The sequence below is a fragment of the Hyperolius riggenbachi genome, chromosome 2 (assembly GCF_040937935.1).
Source record: "Hyperolius riggenbachi isolate aHypRig1 chromosome 2, aHypRig1.pri, whole genome shotgun sequence".
Taxonomy (NCBI): domain Eukaryota; kingdom Metazoa; phylum Chordata; class Amphibia; order Anura; family Hyperoliidae; genus Hyperolius; species Hyperolius riggenbachi.
In genome coordinates, this window is record NC_090647.1 from 209,679,614 (window position 1) to 209,699,425 (window position 19,812).

Genomic DNA, 19,812 nt, shown 5'->3' on the forward strand with positions numbered 1-19,812 from the left:
TACATCACAAGAACAATCAACATAGGCCATGTTTACAAAATACCACATTCCAGTATGTAAGCAAAAGGCATCATTAAATATTAATCGAGTAGGTGTGTATTATGACACCATGAGGGGTCTAAGCCAATAGTCCGATCTGGGGGATGGCTAAGATGAGGTCACATTTAACTCTTTCCTAGTCTGTATTAAAGAGCCGGGTGGGCGAACGGAGCTCACTCTGATTCCTGCTCTGCTTCCTACTTTCATGCTATCTAGATGCTGACTGGGACCTCTAAGTATTTCCATTCTTTATGTAATCCGATCTAATGTATGCTGTACATAGGTAGTCTAGAGTAACGTAGTCTAGAAAGAAGGTAACTGACTAACATTCAGGAGGAAGGTTAGTCAAGAGCTGTAACGCCAAGAACTTAAACATGAGGATCTGCTTCGCTAGGATATGATGAACTGTATCTGTATATTGGTGTAGTGAATAAACTCCTTAAATATTGAAGAAGCCTGAGAAAAGTCTATCTCCTGCTTGCTGTGTTGAGAGTCAAGTTATCTCACAGTCTGTGCGACGCAACTATAAGAAGTTGCTGGTGTCGAAACAGTTAAGGCGATTTATAACAGTAAGTACCAATTTTATTTTTATCTACTGCTCGGGTCCCTTTAAGATAGATAAATTAGCACACTGCATGGGATTTCTCATAGACTAACAAATGCGAAAAAACACGTGTGAATAACCACAGGTAAACATACATAAGGTCTGTAAAATGTGTGCATGAAAAAAATGTTTGCCTGAAGCTAGAAAGAAAAATGCATGCTGCCATTGTTAAAGTGAACCGAGCATCATTTTTAACACCCAGGGCAGCTCTATAGCAAATTAAAAATGCATTCTAAAAATGTGGTTTATTATAAAAAAAAAAACCCTTTCAATTTACCTCATTTTTTTTTTACATCTATGGGTTAAAATAGCCACTTTGTCCGTCTGCAAAGGACCTGCGGTCGCTGAGCAGGAGATTGTGGAACACAGATAAGAAATCACCTCATTAGACTTAACTGACCCCATTGTACTTCAAACAGAAAACATCAGTTACAGTTGAAGAATTTCACACCTAGCCTGGACAATGCTAGTTGTAAAACAGCAGGGGTTGAGCTTCTGAACAATGGCAGCCCTTGCCGCTATTTGAAGCCAGGAGCTGCTTAGTTCACTTTAATGTCACTTGCCTAGCTTGTTTTATCATCCTCTAAAAAATCATTGACAAAAACAAGTGGGTAGAGCAGCTGTAGCAACTGCACTCAGCTCCCACTGGTTGCTTGCTCGTTTCTGGTGAATTTTTCCTCAAACTACCAGCACTCCCCATCCCCTTAGAAAATAAACAAAAATATAGACAGTGAAGACCATCATATTCAACTTCATGTCTATTTTAACTGTTGGCTGAAGAAGAAATTACTCCATAAATAAACATGCAAAGCGAAACAACAGTAATGCATGGACAAGTTTGTTTTTTTATTTTTTTAAACAATTTTTTTAGGGCACATGCATTCCCTTTGCAACTGTAAAACAAATGGCAAATGAGAGGCCAAACAGAAACAAACATATGTCAGTTTTAAAGCACATTAGCTTATGCCACTTATTCAGGGAGGATTACCACTTCAATAAATTATCAAATTCATTGAATGAAAAGATTTAAGAGAATTTATGGCTTCAATGGAAATAGTGGGGTAGTTTACAGACACCCAATCCATGAATATCTGTATGAAAATTCAAGGTTTTCCAATTCATAAAGATACATAGTCATTGAAAAAACAAAAAGTGACTGCTAATCCTCCTGAGAAAGTGGCAAAATCTACATAACAAAACTGCTACAATGTTCTTGCACTGCGCAAACAGGTCAATATAAAAAGCAAGTGACTTCAAGCTTCACAAAAAAAACCACAAGTAATATCTGAGGAAAATAAAATCCAACTTTGCCTAAAAAAGAAAAAAAAAAAAAAAAAAAAAAAAAAAAGTACATACAGTAACATCACCAAAATAGCAGTTTATCACAACCAAGCATTGAATTATTGCCTGTTCTGGATGCGTATGTCAGCTATGCTTTCCTGACATTTTAATATGTCTATTGTAAACACAAATATTACTCAAACACAACATTGCTGAGACTGTGTAACAAATACAAAAGTTTTTGAAGACAAATTTGTTTTAATGAAATATGGAGGACAATGACTTTCAAATTACCTTCATACAAAAAAAAAAAAAAAAAAACCTTAAGTAAATGCACGGTTTCTAAGTTAAGCCTTGCATCTTAAACGTCAGAAAATGTTTATGGACCTTAACAACAAAAAAATAAAAAAATCTTGAAGAATATGTTCAAAACACATACAGTAATTGAAGCATTTTTGTATGTTTGGAACATAAAATGGGAAGTGGAATGAAAACTGTGGTTGTGATAGGCACATTTATGCTGAAAGAAAAGGTTGCATTTAAATCATATAAAGAAAATTTTAGCGTCCATACTTGCATTAGAAAAATACACCTGGTATACAAAACTCCTCTATGAACTTTGATTTGTAAGTTGCATAGCAATGAAAAAAAATACTAGTTTATTCTGCAACAGTATTCAAGGAAGGTTTTGCCTTGTACCCTTCCTAGTGAAAAATGTCTCGGTGTCTCCAAAATTTTAAGATGGACCTTAACCTCCTTAGCGGTATGCCCGACACTGTGTGCAGAAATTAATCTGTTAGTTTATATGTGTCATTTAGATACTAGCTAGCACTACGCTAGGATCGGGAGCACTACAAGGATCGGGACTGCGCATGACGGCAAGACATCATGTACGATCCTCCTCATAGTGAAGAATGGAGCTGAGCTTTCACGGGATCCCGGCGTGGTAATGTATCCAACAGGCAATCTGGGTTCCAGCAAACAATACTAGCTAGCCTAGTGCTAGCTAGTATATAAATGAGACATTTAAATTAATAAGAAAGCGTGGGGGGCACGGAAAATGCAAAATCACCTGAGCGGCGTAACGCTCAGGAGGTTAAAGGGAACCAGAGAGGAATGGCTTGTTAAAATAGAAAAAGCTTTTATACATACCTGGGGCTTCTTCCAGCCCAATAAGCCTGGATCGCTCCCACGCCGCCATCCTCCGCTTCCTGGAACCGCCGGTACCGGGCCCGTCACTTCCGGCGGACACGGCCAATTGTCCGCATCACAGGCGCTCTCTCCATACCCGTACGCATGCGGCTGCGCAGTAGGCAGCCTCATGCGTACTTCTATAGAGGGAGCTCCGTGTGATGCGGAGAATCGGCCGACTCGCAGCAATGACGGGACCTCATACCGGTGGATCCAGGCAGCAGAGGATGGCGGCGTGGGAGCGATCCGTGCGTATGGGGCTGGAGGAAGCCCCAGGTATGTATAAAACCTTTTTTTGATCCTCTCTGGTTCCCTTTAAGTGATCTATAGATGAGGTGACTGTTGCCTAGCCTGACCTTTTATAGTTGGATTGGATGTCTGTATACCTTTTTGACCCTCTATGGGAGAAATACCAACCAACCAGGTTATATTTTCCCAGTGGATAGTTGTCACAACCCCCACCCCCCTCAAACATATACTATACACGTCTGACACTGGCAAAATTCAAGCTTGTTGAAACTTAACTAGTGCAGATGTACAGAGCTCCTGCTCTGTGCAGCTAATAATTTATGCAAGGATGCAGAACTTTCTAGGCAGTCACCACTGCAAAGAATGATGATTTCAGATGCTTTAAAAGTGGTTGCAATTTCTGTTAAGAATGTCTCCTTTTTAATGTTTGGTACTTATGTGACGCAAGTCGCACTAATCAGGCAATTCGCTAACAAATTAGACCCATTGTTCACTGTTGGCGAGTTTATGCCAAAGGAGAATTCCACAAAATGTAATTAGATTGAGAATTAAATAGAAAACATTTAAATATAGATTTTTTTTCCCTTTCAAGCATTCTAACATTCTTAGTATCAAAACCTCTGCAATGTTCAGGTGCTATACACAGTCAAGTCATGCTGAATTGAAGGCATACACTACACCAATATAAACATTAAAATGTAATAGAAATCTATTTTACGCAATGGCATTTATAATATAAGTAACACAACATCAATTGAACATTTTATTTTCCTGACTGGTGCCGGCAGGAGTGGTAGGTGCGCGGCATTTACTTCATCTGGAAGTATAAAACGAGCTCCAACAGTGGTGTAAGAAATATCAAAAAATATTTCCAAAATCTACTTATGCAACATGGTAGATCTGGTAAACAATCAATACCTGGAAGATATTGATTTTTAACCTGATCAAATTGTATAATGTATGCCTGGCATAATGCCCATGAGTGAATCCAATATACAATTAGAGGGAGCGATATATTGACTGACATATTTGAAGAGAATAGTCAACTTGAACGGACTCTGTGAGAATTTAAATCATCTGTTAGCACAGAATGTATATAGGAATGCCTTCTGGCTTATTTCAACTGAGGCGAACCAATGTCGGCCCTTTTTCAATTCACTTTTTTTCCCCTGAGTTTTCTACCAGGAGAGTTTTTCATCTTATCTAAAAATAACTTTCAGAGCCTAGTCATTGAAAAATAACTAAAAAATTATGTATAACCAAAAATACTTCTGATTTATTTCAAGTGAGACGAATTAACATAGTCAGCCCTCATCCAATTCACTTCTTCTCTTGAGTTTTCTCCGAGGAGACCATTTTTCATCTCATCTAAAAACAACTTTTCAGCACCCAGTCCTTGGAAAAGAACTAACAAATAATAAAAACTTATTTTCCGTATTTTTTGCATGCTGTGAGCTTTATAGGCATTAAGGTTTGAAAATGTCTCCTTGGAGAAAAGTCAGTAGTATATGGGCCATCAACTTTTTTAGTTGTAAAAAGCATATTTAAGTGCCATTTCTAAGCAGACTGTAAGCAAGGTATGCATTTGAATAAAATTTGCATAACTGATATAACATGGCAATGACCTATAACGAATTGTGGAATTCTCCTTTAAACATTTAACTTTAAAAGTACATATTCACTTAAGTATTTGGCTACATTTGTTGACAAACTTCCTTACCATAAGCATAGTTTTCCTGCTGAGAAGACCGATTTAAAAACACTTTAAAGCGGATCCGAGATGAAAAACTAACTATAACAAATAACTTGTCTATATATCTTATCTAAAGTTTAGATAGTTTACACAGCAAATCTAGCTGCAAACAGCTTTAATAGAAAATTAATATTTCTTCCTGTGAAACAATGACAGCAGCCATGTTGTAAACATTACAGAGGCAAGCATCTGCATCTTCAGCACTCAGCCTGTGAAAAAAACCTAATCCCCCCTCCTCCCTGAAATCAATGACTAGTAACACCTCCTCCTGCCCAGACTGAGCTCCCATGAGCCCTTGCTACTGCCAAGGCTCTCTGAAAACCTGTGGGCGTGGTTTATTTAGTTTATAGGGAATTAAGAGTATTAAAACAAAAACAAAAAAGTATTTGGCTTGAGGAATGCCCTATAAACTATGGGAAAGGAACACAATTATGCAATGAGTAAAAGTTCACCTCAGATCCACTTTAAACACAGACTCATCTACAGTAACTATTGAATTTCAAATGGGCAATGTAACAAATATATCTGCAATGTACTGCCTGACCACTGAATCGTTCTCCAAATAGGTACTGACTAAATGGGTATTTGCAGGGACTGGACAAGAATACTTTGCAGGGGTCAGTTGCATTTTTACTACTGTATGTTCACTGGAATGCAAGGTGCATCATTTAACTACGAATATAACAGCAAACTAAAAAAAGACGGTCAAATGATGCTTAAAGGCTAAACAAATTATATATGGTTTACAAAATAGTTTTGTTTTTTTTTTTAATAAAAAAAAATCTTCCAGTTTCGAAAGTGCATTTATAAATCATTAATTCATATTGCTCAACAATAATTTTTTTTTTAGTATTGGCACAACGCCACTTAAGCAAGGGTAATGTAGTAGAATAGAGTGTGAATCCAGACAGCACTAACATAGAAGAGTTTACTTCAAGTGACAGTTAACTCTGAAAGAAACCTCCTGACCAGCTTGCATTATAATGAAGTATTTTAATGCAAGTATTAAACTGAAATGTAAATTGAACATTGAGGGAAATTATAAAACACAGGAATTTTGACTTAAAATCCCTGGTACTGGTGAAGTGTGCTTATGAATGTATGTTTATACTTCTGCTCAACCTGGACTGAGTCAGAATGTTCTCTGTAACTACTGTGCTCAGGCAAACCTTCAGCAGAATCTCCAAACCCATGGTAATATCCATACTGCAAGACATCAGAAAAATCCTCACCCCATGAGGGTCTAGGAGTGACACAATTACTCGGACTTCCATTAAGATGCAATGAGCCACAAGACAATGAATTCACACCCTCCAACTTATTTTCAATAAATGTCCCATTCACATCATTATCTTTGTTCCCATTTGTGACAATGCTGTATCCGTTAGGGGATGGAAGGCACTTTGCAGGATTATCCATTTTGAAGAGTGGTGCAACAGGTCCGTTACTTGCTGGTCCACGTGTTATCGTACTGAAGTGCATGCTACCATTCATATCTGTATTGAGAAACAAACCTGTCACAAAGCATCTTGATAAACCTTATAGAACACACCAACGGACTGCAAATTGACAAATGATTCTTCAGTACACTGTATGCTCCTAACCTTAACCATACCAAATGACAGGTGTATTTTTAAAAACTTTAGTTCAAACAGCAAGCCTAGTGTTACTGCCTTGTGTCTCTTACCACCTCCCAGTGCCATTTTTCATAGGCAACAGCTTTAAAATAATGCCAGATCTGAAACAAATGGAAGAAACGGGCAGGAGCGCTGTAAAAATGCAGGCGATTTGGGCACAGCTGTCGCCACCATAGACGGTAATCGGAATTACGGCTAGAGCAGTGCTCAGTGAGCGATTTGTGAGCCATCAGAGGACGGAGCACAAATCACTGCAAAAACACCAGAAATAGCTGGAAGCCGAATTACATCTTTCCCCCACAATCCATGGCGGCCTGGAGGGGGAATAGTAATTAACACCGCCGGTACTTGTGCAGGGTAAGCAGTTTATTAGTTTGACCCTGCACCCAAAATCTCCCGACAGCCTTTTCCGGGTTGCTTGAGTCAGGCATCAGTGCGCAGGTGCTGGCTTCACACGGCCGGGGGCGCTCTACCTATGAGCTCACAATTAGGTCATGTGCAGAGTGCTTCCAGCCATGCGCAGCCGGGCAAGCACCTGCACACTGATGCACGACTCCGGAAGAGGCTGCTGGAGGGCACTTAGGTGAAAAAGACAGGACAGAGGAGAACACGGGGAATAGAGCCCATCAGGACTGCTCCCCCATTTCTCTTATTTGTTTCAGCTCTGGTATCATTTAACAACCTCTCACTGCTGGGTATCCAGCCCTCTACTTTGCATGGATTGCAATGAAATTATTTTTGGCAGTCCTAGCTCCCATTTTGCTATATATCAAATCAGATGAAGAGACATAATACCATGCGCTTTGCAGTTGTGTCAAGTTTTGATCCACCTGCTTCCGCTACATTAGACAATAGTGCAACTCAACTACAAGGTATATTAATGATGGCATCTAACCTTTGCAATCACCCCCTGTGCCTATTCTGCAGCTACATGCAGTCTTTCTCAGGATTGCTATCTGCATAGTCACTAGACTATGCAGATAGCAATCCTGAGAAAGACTGCATGTAGCTGCAGAATAGGCACAGGGGGTGATTGCAAAGGTTTTATACAACAACATTCTGGCCTCAATTCACTAAGCGTTTTCAATGGTGATATTTCTGGAGGTATTTGTTCATTTGCATATGGTTTTTGGGCTGAGACACACCAGAAAAGCTCCCCAAACGCTAGAGGTTTCAAAAGCTCTTCCCAATGTAATGCTATGGGTTTGTTTTTTTACAAAACCTCATCGCGCCAGGGTGCACAGACCCATAAGATAACATTAGCAGGAGGTTTTAAAAACTCAAAACGCTCATAAAAACTCCTCTGGTGTGTACCAGGCCTTTCACTGAGGTGAATTCTCCAAGCTGTTTGTTCTTATTTTACAGACTGCAGTGTTAAAATAAAGACAATTCTTAAAATATAGACAGAGTTCTTAAATTACAGACAAAATTCATAAAATAAAGCATGCGTGCTTTATTTTAACATATAGGAAATAGTAGAAATGTCTGCACTAGTGCGTTTTATGCAGCATAGGAAATAGGGGTTAGCATACATCCATCTTGTGCCTGTGGACAATGCAGGTCACGTGAGCTCTGAGGCCTGGTGCACACCAAAAACCGCTAGCAGATACGCAAAATGCTAGCAGATTTTGAAACGCTTTGTCTTATTTTTCTGTAGCGTTTCAGCTAGCATTTTGCGGTTTTGGGAAGCGTTTTTGGTGCAGTAGATTTCATATATTGTTACAGTAAAGCTGTTACTGAACAGCTTCTGTAACAAAAACACCTGCAAAACTGCTCTGAACTGCCGTTTTTCAGAGCGGTTTGCATTTTTCCTATACTTTACATTGGAGGCAGAAACGCCTCCGCAATCCAAAATCTGCAGCAGCCCATGGAGTATGAGTTTCTGCAAAACACATCCCGCTCTGGTGTGCACCACCCCAATGAAATGCATTACCCTAGCGTTTCCACATCCGCAATCTGATCTGAAACCGCGACCGAACCACTCTGGTGTGCACTAGGCCTGACTGGCGATGTAATCTGTAGAGCAAGAAGTGGAGGGGAAAGTCGGCACTGCTGATCACTGTTTTATTGCAAACATATGCATAGGTGTAATACACAACTTATGACAAGAATCATGTCCATATTAAAAATTGCACACACTGGTACAAAGTGGAAAGTTGGTGACGAAGGGTGCTGGGCACCGTAGCCGGCCATTTCACCCCCACACCTCAATTCTATGGAAGTTTCAGTGCCCAACACCCTACATTTCCAATTTTCCACTTTGTATCAGTATGTGCATTCTTTAATATGGACATAACTGCCACAAGCTGTATATTTCACATAAGCATATGATTACAATACACCAGTTATCGGCAGTGCCGACTCTCTCCCCCCCCCCCCCCCCCACTTTGAGCTTTATTTTAAAGAGAACCCGAGGTGGGTTTGAAGATTATTATCTGCATACAGAGGCTGGATCTGCCTATACAGCCCAGCCTCTGTTATCCCAAATCCCCCCTAAGGTCCCCCTGCACTCTGCAATCCCTCATAAATCACAGCCACGCTGCTGACAAACAGCTTGTCAGAGCTGGCTGAGTTTATCTCTATAGTGTCAGTCTGCTGCTCTCCCCGCCTCCTGCAGAACTCCAGTCCCCGCCTGCATCCCTTCCCTCCCTGCTGATTGGAGGGAAGGGATGGGGGCAGTGACCGGAGCTATGCAGGAGGTGGGGGGGGGGGGAGCAGCTGAGACTGACACTACAGATGTAAACACAGCCTCACAGCATGGCTGTGATTTATGAGGGATTGCAGAGTGCAGGGGGACCTTAGTGGGGTTTGGGATAACAACAGAGGCTGGGCTGTATAGGCAGATCCAGCCACTGTATGCAGATAACATTCTTTAAACACACCTCGGGTTCTCTTCAACGCATGGAGTCAATTCACAAGTGCTACGTATTTGGTAATGTCTAAGCTATTTTTTTTTTTAGTTTAATCACAACTCTCAACCGGTTCTTAATTTAACTTCACTGTTGAGAGAAAATAGTTCTGTAGAAATTAAGCCTTTTGAGCAGGTTTTGTACATTTTTAAAAAGGCTATAGCGAAGCTGGCAAAGGAGGAGAAGGGTCTGTAATGTCTACCGGTACATTTCCTCCAAGGACAGCTCTGAAATATTAGAGGGATGTTGAACCAATTAGTATTGGCCAATTAGGCCTGGATCCCACTAGCAGCACTTTTCTAAATCTTTTGTAAGGGCCTGTTCACACTACTAGAGTGTTCCTAAGCACTTAGCATTAGCAAGAGCTTTTAAAATTACTATGTGTGTGTTCTTACTGGAGTGATGTGACTATAGCATTGCATTAGCTTTTCAAATAACTAACACTTATAAAGCTCTTGTAGTGTGAACACGCCATAAGTGCTTGTGCTTTAAAAAGCTATTGCTAATGTAATGCAATGTATGTGATCACACTTGAAAGATGTGATTTTTTTTTTTTAAATCCCCCATAGCATTACATTAGCAAGAGCTTGTCAAATCACATAGTTACATAGTTATTTTGGTTGAAAAAAGACATACGTCCATCGAGTTCAACCAGTACAAAGTACATCTCCAGCCCGTCCCCCACATACCCCTGTTGATCCAGAGGAAGGTGAAAAACCCCCCACAAGGCATGGTCCAATTAGCCCCAAAAGGGAAAAATTCCTTCCTGACTCCAGATGGCAATCAGATAAAATCCCTGGATCAGCATCATTAGGCATAACCTAGTAATTGTAGCCATGGATGTCTTTCAACGCAAGGAAAGCATCTAAGCCCCCTTTAAATGCAGGTATAGAGTTTGCCATAACTACTTCCTGTGGCAATGCATTCCACATCTTAATCACGCTTACTGTAAAGAACCCTTTCCTAAATAAATGGCTAAAACGTTTTTCCTCCATGCGCATCTCATGTCCTCTAGTCCTTTGAGAAGGCCTAGGGACAAAAAGCTCATCCGCCAAGCTATTATATTGCCCTCTGATGTATTTATACATGTTAATTAGATCTCCTCTAAGGCGTCTTTTCTCTAGACTAAATAAACCCAGTTTATCTAACCTTTCTTGGTAAGCAAGACCTTCCATCCCACGTATCAATTTTGTAGCTCGCCTCTGTACCTGCTCTAAAACTGCAATATCTTTTTTGTAAATGTGGTGCCCAGAACTGAATTCCATATTCCAGATGTGGCCTTACTAGAGAGTTAAACAGTGGCAATATTATGCTAGCATCTCGAGTTTTTATTTCCCTTTTAATGCATCCCAAAATTTTGTTCGCTTTAGCTGCAGCGGCTTGGCATTGAGTATGATTATTTAACTTGTTGTCGATGAGTACTCCTAAGTCCTTCTCCAAGTTTGATGTTCCCAACTGTATCCCATTTATTTTGTATGGTGCTAGACCATTGGTACGACCAAAATGCATGACGTTACATTTGTCAACATTGAATTTCATCTGCCATGTATGTGCCCATATAGCCATCCTATCCAGATCCTGTTGCAATATGACACTATCTTCCTGAGAGTTGATGATTCTGCACAATTTTGTATCATCTGCAAAAATAGCAACATTGCTCACTACTGCATCTACTAGGTCATTAATAAATAAATTGAAGAGCACTGGACCCAGTACAGACCCCTGTAGGACCCCACTGCTAACAGTCTCCCATTTTGAGTACGATCCATTGACCACAACTCTTTGTTTTCTGTCCATTAGCCAGTTCCCTATCCATGCACACAAACTCTTCCCCAGTCCTTGCATCCTCAACTTTTGCACCAGACTTCTGTGGGGAACAGTGTCGAAGGCCTTTGCAAAGTCCAAGTATATCACATCTACAGCATTCCCAATATCCATATTAGCATTCACTACCTCATAAAAGCTGAGCATGTTCGTCAAACAGGACCTGTCTTTAGTAAACCCATGTTGATGCTGAGAAATAAGATTATTTTCTACTATGAAGTCATGTATAGTATCTCTTAGTAACCCCTCAAATACATATATACTATATATTATCTGTTTATACAGTTTGCATACAACTGATGTTAAGCTTACAGGTCTATAATTTCCTGGATCAGATTTTTTGCCCTTCTTAAATAATGGGAAAACGTGGGCTGTACGCCAATCCACTGGGACTCTGCTAGTTGCAAGAGAGTCACAAAAGATAAGATAAAGGGGCTTAGCTATAACTGAACTTAATTCTCTTAGGACCCGAGGATGCATGCCATCCGGGCCAGGTGCCTTGTCTATTTTTAATTTATTTAGTCTTGCCTTTACTTCTTCCTGCGTTAAGTATTTAATATTACAGTTAGAAGATTGAGACTCTTCTGCCTCTGTAATTTGCAATAGTGCTGTTTCCTTTGTGAAGACAGAAGCAAAGAAAGCATTTAATAACTCTGCCTTACCTTGGTCATCCACCATTGAGTTCCCACCCTCATCCTTTAGGATTCCTATACAGTCAACCTTTCTTTTTTTAGAAAGTTTAGAAAAGTGCTACTAGTGGGTCCCAGGCCTAACCCAGATCCATGCAAGGGACAGTCCTTATATGGGCTAGTTCACACTGTGTGCTTTGGTAATATTTTGCTGTTCGTTGGCGATCAGCAAAGTGTGCTATTCTGCAGTTTCTTAAGTATCACCAGTGAATTGAGCCCTATGTTTGTTGTAATGTAGTACAGTTTGATATTGGTCGTCTTAGAGGTTTATAAAACCAACAACAAAAATTACTAAACATATTGCTGTTTAAAAAAAAAAAACTTTACATGTGTACACATACTTGCTTATAGTGGAAGTCCAGTCAATTGTTTTTGCTAACCAAGCAGAGCATGCATGCTGTAATTTTCACTGAAACAGCTGGACAATTGAGGTCTCCTTGATACTGATTATCCAGTTGGATTATCCTCTTGCAACACTTGCCATCTACTGTATATTGCTGGTTACACGTGATGCAATTTCCTCTCATATCTATGGGTAATTGACAGGAAGTTGCATCGCGTGTGCATGTCCAAACTGCTCCTGATCGTTAACAGAATCGATTTTCTGATCATAACTTCCCAAAATCAATCCCATAATTGATCAGAAGCCAATCGGACATGTGAGAAATAATTGGTCCAATCCTGTCGATTGTACGGGAAGTTGTGTAGTGTGTACCCAGCATAAGCTTTCAGTAGATATCTGTCGGGAAAAAATGTGCAACACCAATGTTCAATACAATCAGGTTGTCTATAACCACTCAGGATTCCACGGAATTGAAATGTACACATCTCCGATTGGAATTCGGAAATCAGTATTCCACAGAAACCCAATTTACTGAAACTTGGTAATTTTAACCCAATCAGAACTGAAGAATTGGACCAATCAGATAATGCAAAAATCAGATTACTGTGGTAATTTTAGACCAGCCCTGTTTTAAAGAACCAATAAAATTGTGAGCTAAAAATAATGCTCTGAAATTTTAGACCAATCACAAGATCCATTTTTCACATTGTCTGATGTTAAAAAATGAATGACAAACAAAATACTCCTAAGAAATTGGAAAATTGGACTACTTTTGTCAACCACTTCATGGTCATACAGCTCCATTATGGATGTTGTATGACCTGAGGAAGAGGGATTACAGCCCATAAAAAGCATTGTTGACTAAAACTAAAACCACCTAGTCTATCATTTGTTGCCCTTTGTGGGAAGTGACCCTTACTACACCTTTTAAAACTATTTTTTAAATTGTAATGTTTTGAGCACATCTTATTTGCAGCATAGTCTCCATTTACCTCCTTAGAAGCTGCATTTATATTTTTGTGCTCCACTAATCTTTCTTTTGAGTGAGACCAGCAGATTGAGGAGAGTCCAGGTACATCAGAGGGTACCAGGTCAAACTCCCTGCTTGCCTTTACAGTGCCTGTCGTAGCAATAACCTGGGTTTGTGAGTAGCTCTCCTTTACTTAAAATACATAATCACATCCTCAAACACTATTGTGGATCTTATCCATGTACTTTTTCCCCCTCTTTTGGAAGTCTTATCTCATTACAAGTGTGGATAGCTTTCTCAATGGTAGAAATGGTGTAAATCATAAATGCCCCACAAATCTTATGTCTGGAAATGTATTCCAATATGAATATGGCCTAATGGCTTAAGTGCAGACAAGTGTAAATTGTAGTCTTGGGGATTGATCACACTAAACAATTTGACAGCATGATATACAAAAACACACCATAATGTCATGCAGTTTTATTCCATATAGCTGAACATGGCCATGCATCCCAGTATAAAAAAACCCCAAAACATACCCGTGTTTTAAACACTGCATTGCATCACACTGAATGGCTATACGAAGTACAATGTAAAAGTCCATTCCTGCAGTGCTTTATCACTGTTATTTGCAAAATAAATTTGGCCCATTGGCCTGAAAATCCAGGTAGAGACTCAGTCTTTTTTCTAGTTGGCATTCCTGCAGTAGCTTCAGCATGTTGGTACAAGTTTATTATGAATAAGGCTGTAGACATACTATGAGCGCTTTGAGTGCTTTTCAGACCATCAGAGCTTTGAGCATTTTTTCAAAAACGCTCCCACTGACTTGCAAAAAAAAAAAAAAAAAAACAGTAAAATTACAGCGATGGTGATTTTTTTTTTTTTAAATCATGATCGCAGCAATTTTACAAAGATCTTAACCTCCCGATTGGCGTAAACTGGTTGTCTGAGGGTTTCCATGGAAACTTTCCATGTCAGTTCACGGAGGGTGTCTCCGTGAACAGCCGGAGAGCCGCCGATCGCGGCAAAATGTAAACACACGGGGAAGAAATCCCCGCTGTTTACATCATACGGCGCTGCTGCACAGCAGCGCCGTGACGTAGATCGGCGATCCCCGGCCTCTGATTGGCCGGGGATCGCCGGCATCTGATAGGCAGAGGGGGGCTCAGAGGGGAAGGGAGAGGGAGGGAGCGGAGAACGCTGCGGAGGGGAGCTTTGAAGAGCCCCCCCCTGCTAAGCAAATGCAGCTGGCGGTTATCAGACCCCCCCAGCAGGACATCCCCCTAGTGGGGAAAAAAAGGGGGGTAGTCTGATCACCCTGCTGCACTCCTGATCGGTGCTGCGGGCTGTAGAGCCCACGCAGCACCGATCACTGAAAAAATCCCTGGTCGTCAAGTGGTTAATGTAGGTCGATGGGAGAGTTTTTTTTTTTTTAAAAACGCTCAAAACTGATGGTCAGAAGAGCACAACTGATGAAATGTCGCTCAGCAAAAGTGGAGTTGCATTTTTAACAGTTCAACATCTCACTTGGCTTAGGCTTATGTGGAGCACTGATGTTATAAGTGCATTTTAAGTAAACCACTCCACCTTCATCTATGAGATTTTGATCTTTGGGAGAAATGCTATGCTTTGTGCAATCCATTTCTTTATTCTCAGTATTCCCTTCTTTTAAACAACCACTGTGTTGTGTGTAGCGAGTAGTGTTGGTGTTTGCATTTGGTATAGTGAATTTAAACACCTGAATACTTCCAACCGCCGTTGTTCAACATCTGAACGAGCGGACAGGGTTAGGTGGAGTTCACTGCCCTGAATGTCACATTGTGTTTCACATGACACCTATACTTCCTCCATCCGGTTTGGAAAGTGGAAGCATCGGAGTCACGTGAATGGCAATGTGACATGCAGCATAGTGAGCTCCTCCTGACTGCCTGCTTGTTCGGGTGCTAAACACTGGTGAATTCAATATACCGAACTTGAACACCAACAAAAGTAGTAATTAGGATTCCTTCTGATTTTTTTTTCATGCAATAGTCCCAGAGTGATTGGTAGTAACAGACTTTGAAGTTCATGTAATCTTGACATAAGTGAACAACCAACCCTGCTTATACTGAATGCATTCTAGTAACCAGAGCATTTCTATATTCCTTTTTCATACCCCATCCAAGTGATTTGGCAAGGACAACATTGGTGCTGATATGGTAAGACTACGATCTTCTTTATTAAACTAAACCTATAATTGTTTTAGAAAAGCAAAAGTTGGATACATACCTCAGTCGAAGAAAGCTTCTGGATCCTCCAGAGGCCTCCAACATCCTGTTCCCAACCACCAATTCAGCACTGGGACCCTCTGGAAGTTTGCAGCCGCAAGTCTGTCCATGAACGAGCACGGCGCAGCCGAGCTCACACCTGCAAAGTGGCACGGAGTCCACCTAGACTTGGCAAAGAAACTGGAACAGCTCAGTGCTACAGCACAGGCATGAGATGTTCTGCACCTCGCATTCGTGCTAGTTCGTGACAACCCCTTGTCAAAGTGGTTTCTGGTGTCCTAGCACTGGATCGGTGGAGGCAAGGAGGACAGGATGCTTCCCTCTATGGTTAGTACCCATTTGAAGGCATTTTTTCCCCCTTCAGGTTCACACTAAGCATCCTAGGTTATAGATGCAGCCTGGAATCAAAGTGTTCCTTCAAAACTGGCCTAAAGTTATTAAAATCACTTTAAATAAATGTCCTTGATGAGGTTATCCAAGGGTCTGATTGGCTAGCTTGTAAACCACTCATGTTATCAAAACGAACCACAATCTTGTTGTGTTCTCTCTCAGAATAATATATTGCTTGCTGCTGTTGATTATCTTTGGTCAAGAGGTGAAAAGAGGTTGCAACCCTTGTCTGTGCCATATCAGACCACAATAAAGGTGGATATAAGGTTAATGAATATGCAGGTGGTTATAAGTGCATGCCCATGGTTGACGTTGCGGATTTTTAACAAATCTAGGCCAGACTGATATAGGAACCAATCTGCTTTAATACCAGCTCTGCAACACACAATGTTTAATAGTCTAGCATGGTCTCTGAGAAGTGAAGTATGTTATATTACTGAAGCCTGAAGGACTATGGTGCCGGTTGGAAACAGACAAGACAAATCTGTTTTTAAAGAATGTTGAGCAACTATATGTTAGCTGTACTAATCTAAAACATTGTCCATTTTGGTGCAGTTCATAGTAACAACTGCCGGTTTACCATCTATAGAAATGCATCAAGGCTTTTACTACACATCACGTTTTAATGGTTCTCAAAACCAAAAAAGAAACAACTTCAGACTTCAAATTGTTAATAAAAACAAAATTTCTTTTAAGATAAATCACAGGGCACTTTTAAACCTGCTTCTGAAAAATAAATATTAAAATTAAAGTAGAGGCTTATAAAAACAAATAGTTACACAGACTTTGCAGAGTATATTTATATCACTGCAGGAAACAGATTGTGCTTGATGGGAATATTATTCTCTTAATGTATACTATGTATTCCACCAAAGTCTTTAACAGGTATAACATGCTGTTATTGAACAAAATGGTATAACTTTGGTATGTTCACCATAATGTAGGCAACGTAGATCACTTTAAAAGTAAGCATATTGACTGATGCAACGAAAAGGGGTTTGCAATGCAGCCACTGTGCAAATATTAGCATCTGTTGGTCTAATAGATGGACTCTCCTGTGGTCTCAGATCTTCAATCATCTGCTTGTTGCAGCATCTGTCAGAAAACTGCCCAATCCCACCTGATATCTCTGAGTGATTTTCTACATGCATGCTCTCTTCATCATCATCCATGCGTCCACTCATGTAAACCGTATCAAAGCCATTTGCTGGAAGAAAAAAAACGAAACAATTAGATGCGCAAGTCACCAAAATGTACTTTATACTTTCTTGGATGCTTCTGTATTGCTCTGAAAAGTCTCCTGACAACTGAATAGCAGCTTTAAGCCCCGTCTACACAGGGAGAGGTTGTAGCGATCCGGCGGCTCGATTAGTCGCCGGATCGCCTCTTCCGCGTGCCCGCCGCGCCGCATTCGATTCCCCGCTCGTGCCCGCTCGTCCCTGCCGCCGCCGCTTATCTCCTGCACGATTCCCTGCCATTGTCCCCTCGCGGGGATCGAGCAGGGAATCGGCGGTGCGGAGATCCGTCCTGTCGGATCTCATCAATCGAGCTGCATCAGCGGCTCGATTGATAAGGAGCATCGCGGCCGCATCTACGCGTGTAGATGCGGCTTAAGAGTCAAAATAAATGAAAGGGGGGTGTTAATTGGTTATTCGTCATGTTTTAAAGGGCTGCTAACAAGATTCTGTGCAGGCACAGGCATCTTCCTACATACTCATGCTAGGCAGGCATATAATTTATAGTCTTTCACACACTATACACATTGATAAGAAGTAGCTGTGGTGAAAATTCACATTGCACATTAGAATCGCTATGTGAAGCATAAGCATGTGTGTTACTCCAACAGAAACTGCCGTACCAGATGTGACCGTACCATAGAAAATTGCACAGCATCGAGGTGCGATTATATTGTCTGTTGTGATAGCATGCAACACACGTAGTGTGAAAGGACCCTAAAGAAAGAAACATGGGTGGATTGTTACATTGACAGACAGGTGCCAATTTCCCCTGAACATAATATTTGAAAATTTAACACTTTGAAGGAAAAAAGTGGTTTATAATAAATGAACAAATACAGTGGGTAGGATTGTAAGATTTAAGAAAAAAAAAAAAATCACAAATCTGCTTTAACCTCTTGAGGATTGCAGTGTTAACCCCCCTAAAGACCAGGCCATTTTATGTGAAATGGGCCACTGCAGCTTTAAGGCCAAGCTGCAGGTCCGCACAACATAGCACACAAATGATTTCCCCCCACCAACAGTTCTCGGTTGGTGGGGTCTGATCGCTCCCCCAGTGCTTGTTTTTATATAAAATATTTTTATTTTTTATTAAAATGTTGCTATTGCTGCTGTTGATTATCTTTGTTTAAGAGGTGTCCCCTGCAGCCAATCCCCCCCCCCCCCCCGTTGCCGGCAACATTGCGATCACGGGCATTTACTCGCACAGCACCCCAAACTGCAGGGACGTGACTAGCGCGTCCCTGCAGCTGTAGCAGCTGCCGACGCGAGGCTCACGCCCCAGTGGCAGAAATGGTTAACAGGTGGGCGATTGTGTATTAATTTAGCAATTTTAATAGCATGAAATGTCTATAGCAATAATACAGGTTTAAAAGAGGAGCCCTGCTTTCAAATCCACGGCACAACAACACTTAAAGTGATCTCTACACACTCTGGCCCATATGCAATTCACTTTTTCTCCTAGCAGATAATTTTTCATCTTCTATTTAAAATAACTTTTCAGCACTTTGCAAATAAGTACCAAAGGTAGGTAAATTAGTTCTATAAACATTTTGAGTATTTTGTAGTTTGTAATTTTCTTGACAAGGTGAGAAAATATCATCTAGCTGAAAGGTGGTCCTTAAAGGGAGCCTGAGACAAAAAGTATATATCGGCTGCCATATTTATTTCCTTTTAACCTCCTTAGCGGTAACCCCGTGTGTGACACGGGGTAAGCCGCCGGAGGGTGCCGCTCAGGCCCTGCTGGGCCGATTTAAATAATTTTTTTTTTGCTGGACGCAGCTAGCACTTTGCTAGCTGCGCCAGCACCCCGATCGCCGCCGCGCGCCCGATCGCCGCTATCCGGTGCGGCGCGCGGGCCCCCCCCAGACCCCTGCGCTGCCTGGCCAATCAGTGCCAGGCAGCGCCAAGGGGTGGATCGGGTCTCCCAATGACGTCCCGACGTCGCTGACGTCATCCCGCCCCGTCAGCCCTCCAGGAAATCCCGTTCTTTGAACATGATTTCCTGATCGCCTATCGCCGGAGGCGATCGGCGGGGCTGGGGGGATGCCGCTGAGCTTTCCTCAGCCCGCTGCAGCCGATCGTTGCCCTCGCAGCCCCGCTCTAATGGTCCTGCACCCGCCAGCGAACACTTCCGGTTTGGCCGTCACCGGCCGACAGGCATGGGAACGCGAGTGATTCTCCCCGTTCCCAGCCATAATATCGCCCCCTATGCTGCTATTGCGGCCAGGAGGCCGCTATTGTGGCTGGAACGCGAAGAATCACTCGCGTTCCCATGCCTGTCAGCCGGTGACGGCGAAACCGGAAGTCGCCGCCGGCGGGTACAGGACCATCAGAGCGGGGCTGCGATCGGCTGCAGGGGGCTGAGGAAAGCCCCAGGTGAGTTAAACTCATTTTCCCCCTTGACTTAAGATTCACTTTAAAGCAGACC

General features: G+C 41.5%; 1 protein-coding gene across 1 annotated transcript in view; it reads right to left on the reverse strand.

Moving 5' to 3' along the window:
- Positions 1-1,465: 1,465 nt before the first annotated feature.
- The window catches only part of ANKRD10 (ankyrin repeat domain 10), a 62,406-nt gene continuing 44,059 nt past the window's right edge, over positions 1,466-19,812 (reverse strand). The window contains exons 5-6 of the mRNA XM_068268050.1: positions 17,267-17,353; positions 1,466-6,613 (exon numbers count right to left, since the gene is read on the reverse strand). Coding sequence (XP_068124151.1) covers positions 6,180-6,613; positions 17,267-17,353 — 521 coding nt within the window. The 3' untranslated portion in view covers positions 1,466-6,179. The remainder of the gene's footprint in view (positions 6,614-17,266; positions 17,354-19,812) is intronic.